Source organism: Ursus arctos, unplaced genomic scaffold (genome assembly GCF_023065955.2).
Source record: "Ursus arctos isolate Adak ecotype North America unplaced genomic scaffold, UrsArc2.0 scaffold_25, whole genome shotgun sequence".
Taxonomy (NCBI): domain Eukaryota; kingdom Metazoa; phylum Chordata; class Mammalia; order Carnivora; family Ursidae; genus Ursus; species Ursus arctos.
This window is the reverse complement of record NW_026622930.1, coordinates 29,870,798-29,888,240: the sequence shown is the minus strand read 5'-3', so window position 1 is coordinate 29,888,240 and position 17,443 is coordinate 29,870,798. Positions and strand designations below refer to the sequence as shown.

The 17,443-nt window shown below is 41.8% G+C and overlaps 2 protein-coding genes across 3 annotated transcripts in view; both read right to left on the bottom strand.

Moving 5' to 3' along the window:
- Positions 1–17,443, bottom strand: part of MED6 (mediator complex subunit 6) — a 114,391-nt gene that overhangs the window by 45,291 nt on the left and 51,657 nt on the right. Inside the window, exon 7 of one of the 2 annotated variants that reach the window (XM_057318730.1) lies at positions 7,868–10,407. The exons of the other annotated variant lie outside the window; for it this stretch is intronic. Coding sequence (XP_057174713.1) covers positions 10,342–10,407 — 66 coding nt within the window. The 3' untranslated portion in view covers positions 7,868–10,341. Of the gene's footprint in view, positions 1–7,867; positions 10,408–17,443 lie in introns of those variants that run through there. 2 annotated transcript variants of the gene reach the window in all.
- On the bottom strand, positions 7,868–10,252 carry ADAM20 (ADAM metallopeptidase domain 20). The gene has a single exon (XM_026519691.4). The coding sequence runs from the start codon at positions 10,250–10,252 to the stop codon at positions 8,072–8,074; it is 2,181 nt and encodes a 726-aa protein (XP_026375476.2). The 3' UTR covers positions 7,868–8,071.

Sequence of the window (17,443 nt, the reverse complement as noted above, 5' to 3'; positions counted from 1 at the left end):
TGAGATCCTGTAAGTTGGACTGTGGACATATGGGAAGACTTTGATGAAGCTGGGGACGTTGAGCCCCTGTATTCTGATGAGTCTTCTTTGCCAGGGTAAGAGCTTTTTCCACCCCCAGTGGAACTGGTCTCCCCACCTACAGTGGTAGCAGCTTCTCCAACTACATCTGAGGGGTTAACCTGGCATTACCTGAGGAAACAGTAATGAACTCCTCTGAGATAACCACCATACAAGACAGTGCTGATTCTCCTCAGGACCCATCCTCACCACCCCACTTTGCTTCTAAACCTGTAACTAGAGTCAAATCCCAGAGGACCCCTAATGGTGAGATACAAAACATGAGGAGGTACAATACACTCCAAAGGAACTATTTAAATTTTCCAATTTATACCAACAGACATCCAGGGAACATGGATGGATACTGAGGGTATGGGATAACATGAAAGAAGCATAAAGTTGAGTCAGGCTGAATTTATTGATATGGGCTCATTAAGAAGACATTTTGCATTTAATGATGCAGGGAAGTTAGAAAGGGCTCTAATAGTTTGTTGGTTAATTGGCTGAAGCATGGATGAAAAGAAGGCCAATCATGAGCCAAATGTAAATAGTTGACCTGCCTTATTTTAAGATAGAGGAAAGGATTCAGAGGCTTAAGGAGACTGGAATGTTAGAGTGTGCTTGTCATTTAAGACCTACTCACCCACACTGAGGGTCCGGAGAAATATCTTTCACTTATACTCTGAGAAATAAATTTGTGAGGGGAGCCCAGCATCCTTGAAGAGCTCTGTGATGGTTCTTCTCTGTAGGCTAGACTTAAGAGTGGGAGCCACAGTCATTCAATTGGAAAACCTTAAAGTATTGAGAAGATATGGATCCCAGGGCAACAGGGGCCAAGGGGCAGCACTAACCACTAAAGATGAGGTAGGCATGGTTACCAGAATGAACAAGAGTCAAAGCAGCAATCACAATAGACTGACTCATGCACACCTGTGGTGTTGCCTAGTGAATCATGATGTTCCTAGAAGTGAAATAGAAGTTCTCATTTGATCTATCTTAGCAAAAATTTCTATGTCAAGTCAACAGAAAGTCTAACTCAAATCATAAAAGCAATGAATCACAGTCCTTCAATCAGTTCCCAAGTTGAATCAGTTTAGAGACCAAGAACCTCTTGAATGAATGTGAGGTCAGGTACACTTTAGGAAGGCCCCTGATACAGCAATGAAGATTTATATGGTTAATCTTTCTCCCAGTCTTCCCCAGAGGGACGGATGGCCTTTTAAGGGGTGTACATTAGGGAAAAGTCATACCTTTCAGAGACTACTGGACACTGGCTCAGAACTGACACTGACTCCAGAAGATTCATAACGGCACTGTGGCTCTCCAGTCAGAGTAGGAGAGCTTGTGAAGGTCAGGTGATCAATGGGTTTTTTAGCTCAGGTCTGTTTCTCAGTAGGTTCAGTGGCTCCCTGAACCCTTCCTGTGGTTATTTGCCCAGTTGTAGAATGTATAATCGGAATAGACATACTTAGCTGCTGGCAAAATCCTTACATTGGTTCTTTGACCTGTAGAATATGGGCTATTATGGTGGAAAAGGCCAAGTGAAAGCCATTTAGTACCACATCCCTAGAAGGATTACAGAGATTAGTGCCACCATTTGAAAGATGCAGGGGTAGTGATTCCCATCACACTACCACTCAACTTTCCTATTTGGGCTGTGCAGAAAACAGATAAATCTTAGAGAATGACAGTGGATTATTTTATTGTAAGCTTAATCAGATGGTGACTCCAATTGCAGCTGCTGAAGGGGCTTCATTGTTTGAGCAAATTAACACATCCCCTGGTACCTTGTATGTAGCTATTGATCTAGCAAATGCGTTTTTCCATAAGGCCCGCCAGAAGCAGTTTGCTTTCAGCTGGTAAGGCCAGTAACACACACATATATATATCTCTTTAGGGTTATAGCAACCCTCCATCCCTAGGCCATAATTTAGTTTGCAGGGATCTTGATTGTCTTTCCCTTCCACAAGATATCACTCTGGTCCATTACATTGATGACATTATGCTGATTAGACCTAGTGAGTGAGAAGCAGCAACTTCTCTAGGCTTACTGGTAAGACACTTGCATATCAGGGTGGAAAATAACTCTAAAATTCACTTCTACTTCAGAATGTTTAGGGGTCCTGTTATGTACAGCATGTTGAAATATTCCTTCTAGGGTGAAGACTAAGTTGTATTTGGCTCTCTTACAACCAAGAAAGAGGCACAATCTCTTTGGATTTTAGAGACAACATATTCCTCATTCGAGTGTTATTCTAGTCCATTTACCAAGTGACCTGAGAAGCTGCTAGTTTTAAGTGGGGCCCAGAAGAAAAGGCTCTGCCATAGGTCCAGGCTGCTCTGCAAGCTGCTCTGCAACTTGGGCCTTATGATCCAGCAGATTCAATGGTGCTTGAAGTGTCAGTGTCAGATAAAGATGCTGTTTGGAGCCTTTGACAGGTCCCTAGAGATGCATTGCAATGCAGGCTTTTAAGATTTGGGGGCAAGACTCTGCCATCACCTTCAGATAACTACTTTACCTTTGAGAAACAGCTCAGCTCTTGGCCTGTTACTGGGCCTGAGTACTGACTGAATGTTTGCTCATGGGCCGCCAAGTTACCACGTGACCTGAGCTGTCATGAACTGGGTGTTCTCCGACCCACCAACCACAAAGTGGGCTTGCAGACCAACACTCCATCAAATAGAAGTGATATACATAAGATCAGACCTGAGCAGGTCCTGAAGTAAGTTACATGAAGAAGTGGCCCAAATGTCCAAAGTCCCCACTCTTGCTCCACTGCCATCTCTCTCCCACCCTGCACATGAAGGGTCACGGGGAGTTCCCTGCAATCAGTTGACAGAGGAAAAGACGCAGACCTAGTTTACAGATGGTTCTGCCTGATATGTAGGCACAGCTGGATGTGGTCACCCAGGGCACTGCAGTCCCTTCAGGGACAGCCCTGAAGGCAGTAGTGAAGGGAAATCCTCCCAGTAGACAGAACTTTGTGCAGTGCACCTGGTTTTTCACTTTGCTTGTAAGGAGAAATGGCCAGATGTGGAATGACATAACAGTTCATGGGCTGTGGCTGCATGGTCAGGGACTTAGAAGGGGCATGATTCAAAAATTAGTGACAAAGAAATTTGGGAAAGAGGTATGGTTTCACTCATTTGTGGAACATAAGGAATATCAGGGAGATCGGTAGGAGAAGGAAGGGAAAAATGAAGGGGGGGTAAACAGAGGGGGAAATGAGCCACGAGAGACTATGGACTCCAGGAAACAATCTGAGGGTTTTAGAGGGGAGGGAGGTGGCGGGATGGGCTAGCCTGGGGATGGGTATTAAGGAGGGCACGTGTTGCATGGAGCACTGGGTGTTACACGCAAACGATGAATCATGGAACGCTACATCAAAAACTAATGATGTACTGTATGGTCACTAACATATCATATTAAAAAATATATATATATGTATATGTATATGTATATATATATATATATATGAAGGAAGGCAGTCACAGACCACATATTATTGTATGAGACATTTTTATGAAATGTCCAGAAGAGACAAATCTATACACAGAAAGTAGATTAGTGGTTGCCAGTGGCTGGAGTTGGTGGGGAACAGGGGATGAATGCTGGAGTTGGTGGGGAACAGGGGATGAATGCTAAAGGGGACAGAGTTTCTTCTTTTTTTATTTTTAATGTAGTTTCTTTTTCAGTGTTGAAAATGTTCTCCTTTTTTTGATGGTGGCACAACTCTGAATAGACTAAAAACCATTAAATCGTACACTTTAGGTGAAAAAAAAAAAAGAAATGCACCCCATAGTTTTCATTAATCTCCATGTGTTATACGGTAGTTTACATTTACTTCATTTAGATAATAAACATTTGGTACAATCAAAAAAAAAAAAGGTATGTGGATAGACCTCTCTGAATGAAACATGAACGTATTTGTGTCCCATGTGAATGCTCACCAAAGGGTTACCTCAGAAGAGGATTTTAATAAGCAGACAGAATATGTACAATGGAGTATTACTCAGCCATCAAGAAGAATGATATCTTGCCATTTGCAACGATGTGGATGGAACTAGAGGGTGTTAGGCAAAGCGAAATAAGTCAGTCACAGAAAGACAAATACCATATGATTTCACTCATATGTGGAATTTAGGAAACAAAACAGATAAACATAGGGGAAGGGAAGGAAAAATAAAATAAAACAAAAACAGAGAGGGAGGCAAACCATAAGAGACTCTTAACTATAGGAAACAAACTGAGGGCTGCTGGAGGGGCGATGGGTGGAGGCTGAGGTAACTGGGCAATGGACATTAAGGAGGGCACTTGATGTAATGAACACTGGGTGTTGATTCCATCTACCTCTGAAACTAATAATACAGTATATGTTAAATAAATTGAATTTAAATTAAAAAAATAAGTGGATAGAATGACCAGTCAGCCTCTTTCCCCAACCCGCCCACCATGACCCAATGGGTTCATGAACAAAGTAGCTATGGTTATAGGGTGGCACTTACACTTGGGCTCAGCAACACAGACTTCCACTCACCAAGGATGACCAGGCTACGGCTACCACGAATTGCCCAATCTGCAGTGGCAGAGACCAATATTGAGCCACCAGTATGGTATCATTCTCTGGGGTAATCAGCCAGCTACCTGCACATCAGAAGGTGATTCATTATATTGGACTGTTTCCATCATAGAAGGGGCAACGTTTTATCCTTACTGGAGTAGACACTCTGGATACAGACTTTCCTTCCCTACACACAGTAACTTCTGCCAAAACTACCATCCATGGACTTACAGAAAGCCTTATTCACCAATGATAGTGTCTACACAGCATTGCTTCTGATCAAAGAACTCACTTCACAGCAAAAGAAATGCGGCAATGGGCCCATGGTCATGGAATTCACTAGTGTTATCATGCTCCCCACCATCCTGAAGCAGCTGTCTTAATAGAATGGGGGAACAGCCTTTTCAAGACTAAGTTACAGTGCCAGCTAGGAACCAATACCTTGCAGGGCTGGGGCAAGGCTCTCCAGAAGGCTGTATATGCCCTGAATTAGTGTTCAATATATGATGCTGTTTCTTCCATAGACAAGATTCATGGGTCCAGGTATCAAGAGGTGGAAATGGGAGTGGCACCACTCACTATTAACCCTAACGACCCACCAGCAAAATTTTTGCTTCCGCTTCCTATGACTTCATGGTTTGCTGCCTTAGAGGTCTTAGTCCCAGAGGGAAGAATACTTCTGCCAAGAGACAAACAATGATTCCACTGACTGGAAGCTAAGATTGCCACTTGGCCACTTCGGGCTCCTCATGCCTCTGAATCAACAGGCAGTGAAAGGAGTTATGATGATGGCTGGGGTGATTGATCCTGATAACTAAAGGGAAACTGGACTACTACTTCACAGCACGGAAGCCAGAGTTAAAAGGTAGGGAAAAGTGTCTGGAATATAGGAGATCCCTTAGTGTGTCTCTCCATACTACCATTTCCTATGACTAAGGTCATTGGAAAAATATAACAACTCAATCCAGGCAGGACTACTAATGGCCCAGACCCTTTAGGAAGGACGGTTTGGGTCACACCACCAGATAAAGAACTATGATCAGATAAAGTACTTGCTGAAGGCAAAGGGAATAGAGTGGATAGAAGATGGTTATAAATACCAGCTGCAACCAGGTGACCAGTTATAGAAACAAGGGCTGGAAGGATCATAACTCTTTTCTCTTTATTTTGTTATCAATGTATTTGTATTCATATTTCCTATTGTCTTCTTTCCATTTTCCTCTTTCTTTCCTTATTCCTTAATCATGTGGCATGGGATAATTATATTTATATCATAGTATTTGGGTATTATTAATTTCACATCATAGTATTTAAGTTATAGGATATCAAGAAGAGTAAAAATAACTCAAGGGACTTACATCTTCTTCTGGAGAAGGGGTAAATACGTAAATGCCATATCCTATTGGTTCTGTCTCTCTGGGGAACCCTAATACAGATACCATTCCAGGATGGACTGTATGCACTGAACCAGAAATCTTTTCTTGGGTCTGGGAACAAAGGACTGGAAGCCAGAGTGGCACCATATACCACTATTCCCTATGACCCACTGGGGTGGTCTGTGCTTCTTGCCCCCTTCAACTTTGCAGGTTCTGCAAAGGGGTCACATTTTCACCAGGGGACAGAGCTAGAGTCCCAATGGAATTCTTGGCTAAAGCTGCCACCTGGGCATTTTGGGCTCCTGTGTCCCTTTATCAATAGCATGAAGTGGTGTCACAGTCTTGGCAGGTGTAACTGAGCCTAATCATTTAGAAGAGGTAGGGCTGCTTTTATATCATGGAAATGCAGGGAATATGTGTGGAACCCAGGTGATCTCCTTCAATGTTTGTTGGTATTCTCTAGCCCCATTGTGACTGTAAATAGATAGATTCAGCAACCCCAGTCTGAGAATGGTGACTAAACACTCAGGTGCTTTGGAGACAAGGACCTGAGTAATGACACAGGGTTATCATCCAAAGCCAGCAGAATACTATGTAAAGGTGAGAAGAAAGACAGTAAGTATCAGTTTCAGCCCCAGTGCCAAACATAGTAGTAGGAACTGTGCTTCATCTCATTAACTTCCCTCTTACAAGGTACCCCACAGGCAGAGATGCCTATTAGAATCCTGGATGAGCTGTTCCCAGAACATATATGGAAAAGCAGATCAGAGCAGTGCAAAGACTAGACTGTAGACTATCCAAATAGGCCACTTTGATTCTTCTTCAGAGAAAGTTTGCTGAGCAGCTACAGGGATTACAATCAGCAGAGAGCCTCCAGATGTCAGCTCTTTGGGAAAGCCTGTTACAGAGAAGTGTGGCTAACCTCTTGCCATTCCTAGGGCACTCCAGATACAGTGTATGAGCAAGGGAAAGTATGAAAACCAGGCCATTTTCACCCAATTCAAGACAAATCTTTCAGGCAATATTTTTCCAGAGCTCACTGCTGGGTTGGCCAAGACTGCAATGCAGTACCATTTCTCATCTACACAACTGACTCCCTCACCGTTTAACAGTGGTTGGTCCCTATCAAAATCTTGCACTCTAAACTCTAACTCAGTGTCTGCTTCTAGAGATCTCAGACTATCACAATGAAATGACTAGTGAAAGCATTGATAGCCTTAGGGCTAGGGGAACACAGGGAAAGAAGGTGGGTTTATCAGAGTGGTGGTGATTCAAGGAGTCTGGTGTAGGGAGGAAAAGCATTTAACCCTCTTGAGGTCTCCGGCTTGGCCTGAGAATTAGCAGGAGAAAAACGCACAAGTTTATTTAATGTAAGTTTTCCATAACATGAGAGCCCTGATAAAGAGAACAAAGACCCAGAGAAAGACCCTCTGCAGAGCAGGGACCAAGGCCTTTAAGGAGCACAAGTGACAGCTGCTAGGCAGAACTCAGAGGAGGACCTGCTAACCTCAGAGCTATAAGTCAGACCTCTGAGGGTGTCAGTGACCAATCAGTGCTGGTACTTCTCAGCAAGAATGAAGGGGCCTAAAGAGCCAACAAAACTGGAGTCCAAAACCAAACAGGGCTACCAGAGTGCATGGCCCCAGCCAAAATGACAGTGAGAGTAACTTTTAGAGCACGGGAAAGTAAATGCTAGGTTACTTCTTCTGCTCCCTTTAGGTACAGTTACCCTGAAAAGAATAGGCAAAACAGAAATGAGGTCTGCAGCAGCACATCCGGGAGTACAAAGGTGGGAGGAGGTTTAGAACTGATAGACATCAGCTTAAAGACGTCTCTCTGCTGTGACTTTGCCCAGAAAATAAAGAGACAACCTCCAGGAAAAAAAAATGAAGTTTTAATATGGCTTATAACACTGAAGAGTAAGAAAGTACATGCTAGAAATCCTTTGGTGTGGTATTAATGCTTATAATCCTGATGTGAAGGATCCTTAAATTTTTCTTTAAACAGTCAGACATGCCCTAATGTTTCTCTACTATTGAAAGAAGAACTAGGGATTTGTTTAATGAAGCAGGAGACTTAGCTTTCCTCTTCTTCCCTCTCTCTTTTTTTTTCTGGCTTACAAAGTACACGAAGGCAAAATAAAACGAAAGCAGTAAAAGGAATAAGCCACAATAATGACAGGTAACCCAACATCGCCTTTGCTTCTACCAATATCACGGGCTTCCCGGGAGGTGGCCCACTGTCAATACTGCCTCCATAGCCTGCGTGCTCGCAGTAGGGAGGCTCCCATCCACGGTTGCAGTGGCAATGCTCTTTATTATTGCAGACTCCGTGCATGTGGCAGGTCTCATTGGTCTGACAGTCTCGTGGTGGATAGGTCGTATTAACACACTTCTTGTGGATGCATATCTTTTGTGGACCACACACTGTGCCATCTTTCACTTGACCAATATCAGGTATGGACATGCCTAAATGATAATCAGTGCCCCAGCAAGTGGTGTCATTGAAGTGAAGCTGATGCACTGTAGAATGCTGGATCAGAGTAGGAATCACTCGCACATTTTCACACTGCACTCTTCCACACAGAATATCAGGGGCCTCACATTTTACATATATTAGGTCTGTGATACCACAATGACCAAATCGATTTCCTTGGGTGTTGATTTCTTTGTAGCAATTCTGAGATGCACTCCTTGCATCTTTGCCAAAAATCTCCCTGCACTGTTTGTCATGGTTATTACATCTCCCTTCATAGCAGTAGGCATCGTCACCACAGGGAATCCCATCCTGCAAATATACATCTTCTGGGCATTGATGAAATGTCCCATTGCACCACTCTGGAAGGTCACATTCATTGACCTGATGTCTGCACAAAGTCCCTGATGGCAGGAACTTGCAGTCTTTGCAACAAATTCCAAAAGTACAGGTAGCTCCAGGCTTCAGAGTGCAGTTCAACAGACAGCAGGGATCATTTACACACTGGTGTACAGTCCCACAATCACACTCCTCTCCTTCTTCAACCACTAGGTTCCCACAGTACTGTACCCTAAAGATATTCCCTGGATGTGGAGGTGAGTGAATACATACTCCACTAGTGAGACTAGTGTCCCAATACTGGGCATAACTGCAATTGCTGAACCGAGTTGTTGCCACCTGGGAGGGATACATTATGCACCACTGAAGCCCACACACACATTGTTCAGTATCATGAGACATACCCAAATTATGACCAAGTTCATGGGACACGGTAAGTGCAAAAAAATACAGACTGTCTCCTTCAAAAACATCAACTCCACTGTTAAAAGGACGCTGGCATATTCCTCCAACGTAGGCAATTCCAAGCTTTATGCCAAAATATTTTTTAATGAAAAGATGGGCAGTATCATGGTGCAGTCGGGCATCAAGATTGAAAAACTTCCAAATAGCAAAATCCTCCACAAGCTGCTCCATGTTATCGGTGGCAACTAGGTTTCTTTCACTCCAGATTTCAATCCCGGTCAAAATTATATCAACCTCCAAGGGGTAATATAAGATATCTATTATATTGACAACATCAAATACTTCACGCTGTACTACTGTCACATTACTTTCATAGTAAAGGAATCGAAAATGGTCCACAACTACTACCAGCTCAAGAAACCGCAAATGGGTCCACCAGCCCATGTAAGAACTTTGCATCAGAGTAGAATTATATGATGCCCTCAACTGCAAATGGCGTGCTATTTCCTCTTCTGTTAACCCACATCTCATAGGTGGGAACTGTGTATCATCACTGTCTATCTTATACACCAGGTGTTCAAATGTGGCAGAAAACCTCATTGGCTCAATTTCATAAGCAAGGTCATTAATCTGTAGCATTCCTCGAAAACCTCCAGAACAGGTGCTGAGGGCAACCAGGGACTCAGGGATTCCTTCCACATAACCATGATAGTAGCAGTCATCAGGAACAAAAGGCTGATCCTGGCGGAGGGCATGCTGGTCCGTGTAGGTGAATACCGGGAAGTGTTTGGAAACCAAGAGCTTCTTGACCCTCATGTGAACAATGTGTCTCTTGCCCCCAAACTGCAGGCTGTAGGAGAGCCAGCCTGCACCTTTCATACCTCTGCCCCTGCCAGTCACCTTCAAGGGGATCACCAATTCTGGGGAGAAGTGCTGGGAGGGCCTTGCCTGAGAGTGGCCAGAAATGAACAGAGGCATTCCTACCCAGAGTAGCAGAAGAGTGACCCTGATATGCACCAGGGCCTCACTCACTGCCATTACGGAGCTGTAATTATGGAGCCATCTGTCCAGGGCAGAAGAGGGCAGGGTGTGAGGCACTGCTGGTCTGGCTCCTCCCTCTGAGCTGCTTAGGGTGCAGAGCTGACCTTTATGGATCTGTGTTCTGGAAGAGGTGGACCATCAGAGTTGCAGTGCTGAAAGTGAAAATAAAAAAAAGAGCTAGGATGGAGTTGGTGGGGTAAGGAGAGTGGGAGAGAGAGAAGAAGGGGAGGTAAAAGTGATTCTTCAGTTGGAATGTGGCTTGAATTAATAAAATGCCTGAGATTGTCATATACATATATACATATACATATACATACATACATACATACACACATACATACACACATACATACATATATACATATACATATACATATGTATATAGGCAGGGGGTGGGGGAAGGACAGGTTTCCAGAGGAAGAGATAAAGGAGGTGTGTCGTAGATGGATAACGGTTGAAACTGGATGGTGGATACAAAAAATTACATACTCTTTTCTAAACATGTAAATTGGCATGAAATTCTCCATATTAAAAAGACTGACCATCTGACTCCCAGATTGCTCCTCCTCCCAAAAATCTACCAGTACCCTGCTATCTTCACCAAGCATGTGGACAACCCACCCATACCCCACAATTCTTCTTGTCCCTTTATTCAGTTTATTCCACCTCTCCTTTCCTGTGCAGACATCCTATCTAGCCCCCATTCTGTCTGACATTAGCAGTCAAAGTAATCCTTCCTTAAGGGACTTATTAATTTTAGGAGACCCCTTCAAAACAAGCCAAATTTTTATTTTATAATGCATTCTTATCTGTAGAAAAACTCTGGACATCCAAAGAAAGGCAGCCATACTGATGGGAAAACAGGAAATGGGCTGCTATTTCAGGGCAGGGCAAATAGCCCAAATGCCCCCAAACACAGCATGCAGGCAGCAGCCTTCGCTCCACCCAGCCCAGCTGCACCATGTTTTCAATCACTAAGAGATTCAGATGTGTAGATATACATTCTAGTCTATATTTTTTCATGGCTGGTGAGTTAGCTGAATTCTCTGGAGAAGGCTGGATTGAGGAGCTTATACCTAGAGTCAGTTCATTAAAATGTTCAAAAGGCCACAATTCAAGTGGACTTACGTCATTCCTGTTGAAGACATAAATTTTTAGCTCAGGTAAAAGTTAACTTTGCTTATTCACTGACTTTTAGTTAAAAGTATCAATGATTTGTTTAATATTTGAAAGCAAAAATTAAAATAAATTTGGAGACACATCTGAACACATACTGGTGACATGAGTATTCTACATAAGGACACAAATGGGATCAGTAGTATAGAGTATGGGAAATATCTTCAGCATTATAATGTTGAGAATACCTGTATACATCTGGATACTTTTTTGGAACTAATGGATGGCTACTGGAAGCCAAGAATACTAGATGGATCCTCTTAGGGAAAGCATCGCTGGTGGAGGTGAAATCCTAATTACTGGATTTCCTCTCCATTTCTCTCTTCATGATATACTTGGTATATGATAAACAGATCTGGGAATATTAAAATGAGAGAGTGTGATTTGAAAGAGGACTATTAAAGATAAAGCATTATAAAGAGGAAAATAACCTATATTAAGCTTTGTCAGAAATATGATCTGGTAATAATAGAAAAGTTCATTGCTGAGAATCTTTGAGACACGCAAGTCTGTCACCATTGTGTGGCTCCAAAAACAAGCCCTGAGGGAAGAGTGCATGACCATGAATTATGTAAACTGATATCACTCCAAAGCCCTTCCTTTCTACCATTACCAGCACTTCAAGCAGTGTGAGATTTTCCTCTGCATGAATTCTTAGCTCTTCTATTTCCAGCACTATTTCAAATTTCTCAAAACCCTTATCTTGCCAAGTCTCCTCTCAGGCTCAATCACAGCCTCAATTTCACTGTTTCTCAAACTTAGGTCACAAACCAAACAGGGTCACAAAATCAATTTAGTGAGCCACAACTAACTGAAACAATACTAAATGTCAGGGTGCAACAGTACCACATATCAGAGAGCTTCACACAGATCAGTGTCACCTGCTGTTACCTGTCACCATAGAAGCTCCAGCAGCATTCTACTGACACTTCTTATGCTGATTATCAACTATTTCCTGAACTCCAAAACTAAAATTTATACTTTGTCTATGAAGCTGGAGATGGGAATCTGCACATTATATTTCCATTGTTATTTGGCTTTCTTAAGTTTTATCAATAAGGACACAAAAGAGAGAATAAAAGGCAAAAAAAGAGGACAAGGGATTTGTAATTACTTATTTGCCTGCTACTTTCATGAATCCCCAGCTCTGGTGCCTTGCTCTGGTAGTGAGAGTTGGTTACCACATTCCCAGAATCAGCTCCATCAAGACCTAACAAAGGTATGAGTACCCGATGAACAGTGTGCCCTCCTCAGAAGTGTGAGTACAAGATGTTCAGAACCATTCTCCAGTACCTGGCGCAGCCCACACCAGCTGTGTCCCTTTTTCAGATGTTCCAGGCACACCACAAAGAACCCTGATACAGGCCCCACATGTGTACCAATTGTCTCTCTGATATCTGAGTCACAATTTTGGAGGACCTTCTTCCAAGTTCCTAAGGAACCACTACCAGCTCCTCACACGAAGTACAGCTATTATCTCTACAGAACCCCTTTTCTGATTTCCCGTTACCAACATGACCTGAGCAATGCCCTGTCTTCTACAGTCCAGATCTATCAGGCCCATTATGAAAGTATCTAGTTATGATAACCCCAGCCTCTTCCCTTTTATCCCCCAATCTTAGGGGTAGGGCTTCTTCTTGCAACTCGTACCTCTATGTACCTCAGTGTTCTCTTTCCATCTTTTCGGTCCTCTAAAATCTTTTCAAGAGTTTCTTTATATTAAATACTCTTGGTGGGTTTTTCTTTTCTGGACTAGATCTTGACAGATACAGAACTTAGTACCAAGAGTGCTGCTAAGAGAGACAGACAAAATGGGACTCCAGGATTGGTATGGGCAGGTCCGTGGCTTTACACACTGCTGAACTCCTGTCCAATGGGGAATGGGCATGCAGTGGCATCACAATGAATTAAATTACCACCCAGTGTTTATTATGATGAAGTGCACAATTGAAGCAAATGTGTGGGGGACCAAGGGTGATGATGACAGTTAAGTACCTCAAGGACTGTTCTACCACAGAATTTGCACAGTGAAGCTCAAGGCTCTAAACTCTCAGCTCAGACAGCTGATAATGGTAGACCTAAAAGAATCCCTCATTTGTTTTAGGCACAGAGTCAGTCTTACAAAAAAAAAAAAATCAAACTTTACTTGTGGAGTTACAGAATCACAATGTAAGTTGAATACATAGATTTGCCAGGACTCTAGTGGGAAAGTTAGGACATTGATTGAGAAGGGAAAAAACCTTGGCACTTGCAAAGAAAAATTCCAGGTAGACATGACTGATTTTGAGTATCTCGATCCTTCCAAGTATCCCTGAGTCTCCTTTACCAGAAGAAGCCAGACTCCTCCCATCTGAAAAGCTTAGCCACCTAAAGCTTAAGACCCCAATATTATCTCTTCTGGGAAAGTTACCCTGCAAGGAGATACCTAGTCTCCTCAAGACGTACTCCTACCATCCTTTATTGGCTCTAGATGCAAATCAGAATCTAATTCAACATGCTCCAGAGAAACAAATTCAGTATCCGAACTGAGAGGAAGGAACACCTACTCCAAAATAATATTTTACTAACTTATATTGGCAAAAGAAAGTGGGGGAAACAAACGACATTAATAGTAGAAAAGATAAAGTAGTTACAGAGATAAAGATTCATTTAGTATGATAAAATTCAACAGAGATGGGGCACCTGGGTGGCTCAATCGGTTAAGTGTCGCCTTTGGCTCACTTATGATCCCAGGGTCATGGGATCGAGCCCTAAGTCGGGCTCCCTGCTCAGCAGGAAATCTGCTTCTCCCTCTTCCTCTCCCTCTGCCCCCCTCCCAGGCCCCCCTGCCCCTGCTCATGCTCTCTCTCTCAAATAGATAAATAAAATCTTCAAAAAAAAATTCAACAGGGATTTTTATCTATTTATTAAATAGCTTCAAAATATATAAAGAAAACATTGAGAAATCAAAAAGGAGAAATACAAAAATCCAAAATCTACTTGCAGATATTAACATACTTCTCTCAGCGACTGAGAAAAATCAGACAAAAAAATTAGTAAGGAAATAGAAAATATATGCAAGGTTAATCAAATTAACCTGACACACATGAAACAGTAGAGTCAACAATTGCAGAACACCTATTAAGTTCAACTGCACATGAGATATTTAGCAAAGTAGATAATATCCATGGTCATAAAGGGAGTCTCAAAATGGAAAAATAAAAATTGCATAATGTATATTCCTTAACTCCAGAACTTTTAAAAATTGTATAGGAAAAAGAGCTAGAAAATAGTAATTTGCTTCAAAATTAAAGAACGGCCTTTTAAATATGCCATGGTTCAAATACGACCAAAATGTTTAATTAAAAATATTTTGGTCTGAATGAAAATACAACATATTAAACTTGTAGAATGCAGTTAAAGAATGCTTACATGGAAATTTCTGGATTTCAAGGTATATATTAGAAAAGGAGAGAGACTGAAAATATTTTATATAGCTAGAAAGATAACAGCTAATTAAACTTTACTAGTAGGTAAAATTTAAAAATAAAGATGGGAGTACAAAACAATAAAACATAAAAAACATACTAAAAAGGGGTGCCTGGGTGGCTCAGTCGTTAAGCGTCTGCCTTCAGCTCAGGGCTTGATCCCAGCGTTCTGGGATCGAGCCCCACATCAGGCTCCTCCCACTCCACCTGTTTGTGTTCCCTCTCTCGCTGGCTGTCTCTATCTCTGTCAAATAAATAAATAAAATCTTAAAAAAAAAAAAAAGAACTAAATTGAGAAAACATAAATTGCCAGTAAGCATTCCTATAATAGCTTCTATTTTTTTTCATTTTTAAAGATTTTATTATGTTATGTTAGTCACCATATAATACATCATAAGTTTTTGATGTACTTTTCCATGATTCACTGTTTGTGTTAACACCCAGTGCTCCATGCCATACATGCCCTCCTTAATATCCATCACTGGGCTAACCAATCCCCCCACGTCTCACCCCTCTGAAACCTTCAGTTTGTTTCCCAGAGTCCATAATCTCTCACGGTTCATCTCCTCCTCTGATTCCCCCCCTCTTCAGTTTTCCCTTCCTTCTCCTAATGTTGTCCATGCTATTCCTTCTGTTCCACATATAAGCGAAACCATATGATAGTTGTCTTTCTCTGCTTGACTTACTTCACTTAGCGTAATACCCTCCAGTTCCATCCATGTCGATACAAATGATGGGTATTCATCCGGTCTGATGGTTGAGTAATATTCCATTGTATATATGGACCACATCTTCTTTATCCATTCATCTGTTGAAGGGCATTCAGCTCCTTCCACAGTTTGGCTCTTGTGGACATTGCTCCTATGAACATTGGGGTGCAGGTACCCCTTCTTTTCACTACACCTGTATCTTTGGGATAAATACCTAGTAGTGCAATTGCTGGGTCATAGGGTAGCTCTATTCTTATTTTTTTAAGGATTTATTTATCCATTGGAGAGAGAAAGAGCGTGAGTGTGCACACGAACAAGGGGAGGAGGGGCAGAGGAAGAGGCAGAAGGAGCGACAGAGAAGCAGACTCCCTGCTGAGCGCAGAGCCCCAACATGGCATTGCTGACCCCATGACCCTCAGAGCATGACCTGAGCTGAAATCAGGAGTCGGATGCTTAATTGACTGAGCCACCCAGGTGCCCCTGTAATAGTTTCTATTATAAGATAATAATGAAAATTTAAACATGGGAATAAATTCAACAGTAAATTTGAAAATTTAAGCAACGTGGGAAAATTCCTTGGAAAACCAAACTAACAAAATTAACAAAAATAATAGAAAAACAAAATAGTTCTACATTATTGAACCTGTGAATCTATATGGGCATTGAATATACATAAAAATATAAACTAAAAACAATACACCTTTTCACCAAATCTCTGGTATAGGGGGTTCTCAAAATGTTTTTGAGGTAATACAAATGACTGGAAAGTGATAAATCAGAGATATATCCTAATCAAGCCTTACTAATTAAGCTTCAACAATAACTTCAACAGTAGTAACCTAAGAGCAATAACTGAATGTTTGGGAATTACAGACATCTGTGCCATGATCAAATGGTTCAAAGATACAGGGATAATGATAACCAATCACACCCATATTTAACTCGCCTGTTTTGCATGTGCAAGTGGTTTGATCTTGAAGAGTTACTACTAATTTTCCTAAACTAGGCAGGGGTAATTATACTTACACCTGCTATTTCAGTTGTGATTTCTTTACTAAACAACCCAACACAACCAAATCTATTATGTAGCTAGTTATGAAGGTTTGAAAGCAAAAGATAAATCGTATGAACTCTAAGATATGAAAAAGTAAACAGTGCATATATTAACAAAAATAAATCTGATGAAAATATATTAGAAGATAAGGTGAATAGAAATGTTGGATCACTATATTGTACACTTCAACCTAATACAATACTGTACATTAATCATACTGGAATTAAATTTTTTTTTTTGAGAAAGAGCAGGGGAGGGGCAGAGGGAGGGGGAGAGAGGGAATTTTAAGCAGGCTCCATGCCCAGCACAGAGCCTGATTCGGGGGCTTGATCTCACGAGCCTTAGATTACAACCTGAGCCAAAATCACGAGTCAGACAGCTTAACTGAGTCACCCAGGTCCCCCGGAATTAAATTTTTTTTTTAATTTAAAAAAAGATGACAAGGGAAGTATTGACAAAGATAAAGAGGTATTAATCAAGGTAAAGAAGAATATATTTAAGAAGGATCATTCCAGGGGCGCCTGGGTGGCACAGCGGTTAAGCGTCTGCCTTCGGCTCAGGGCGTGATCCTGGCGTTATGGGATCGAGCCCCACATCAGGCTCTTCCACTATGAGCCTGCTTCTTCCTCTCCCACTCCCCCTGCTTGTGTTCCCTCTCTCGCTGGCTGTCTCTCTCTCTCTGTCAAATAAATAAATAAAATCTTTAAAAAAAAAAAAAAGAAGGATCATTCCATAGTATTTCATAAGCACCTAATAGCAGAGCTTCAAAATATATGAAGCA

Excerpts from the sequence above, each read along its gene's own strand:
- ADAM20 (XM_026519691.4), bottom strand. The coding sequence starts at position 10,252 with ATGGCAGTGAGTGAGGCCCTGGTGCATATCAGGGTCACTCTTCTGCTA.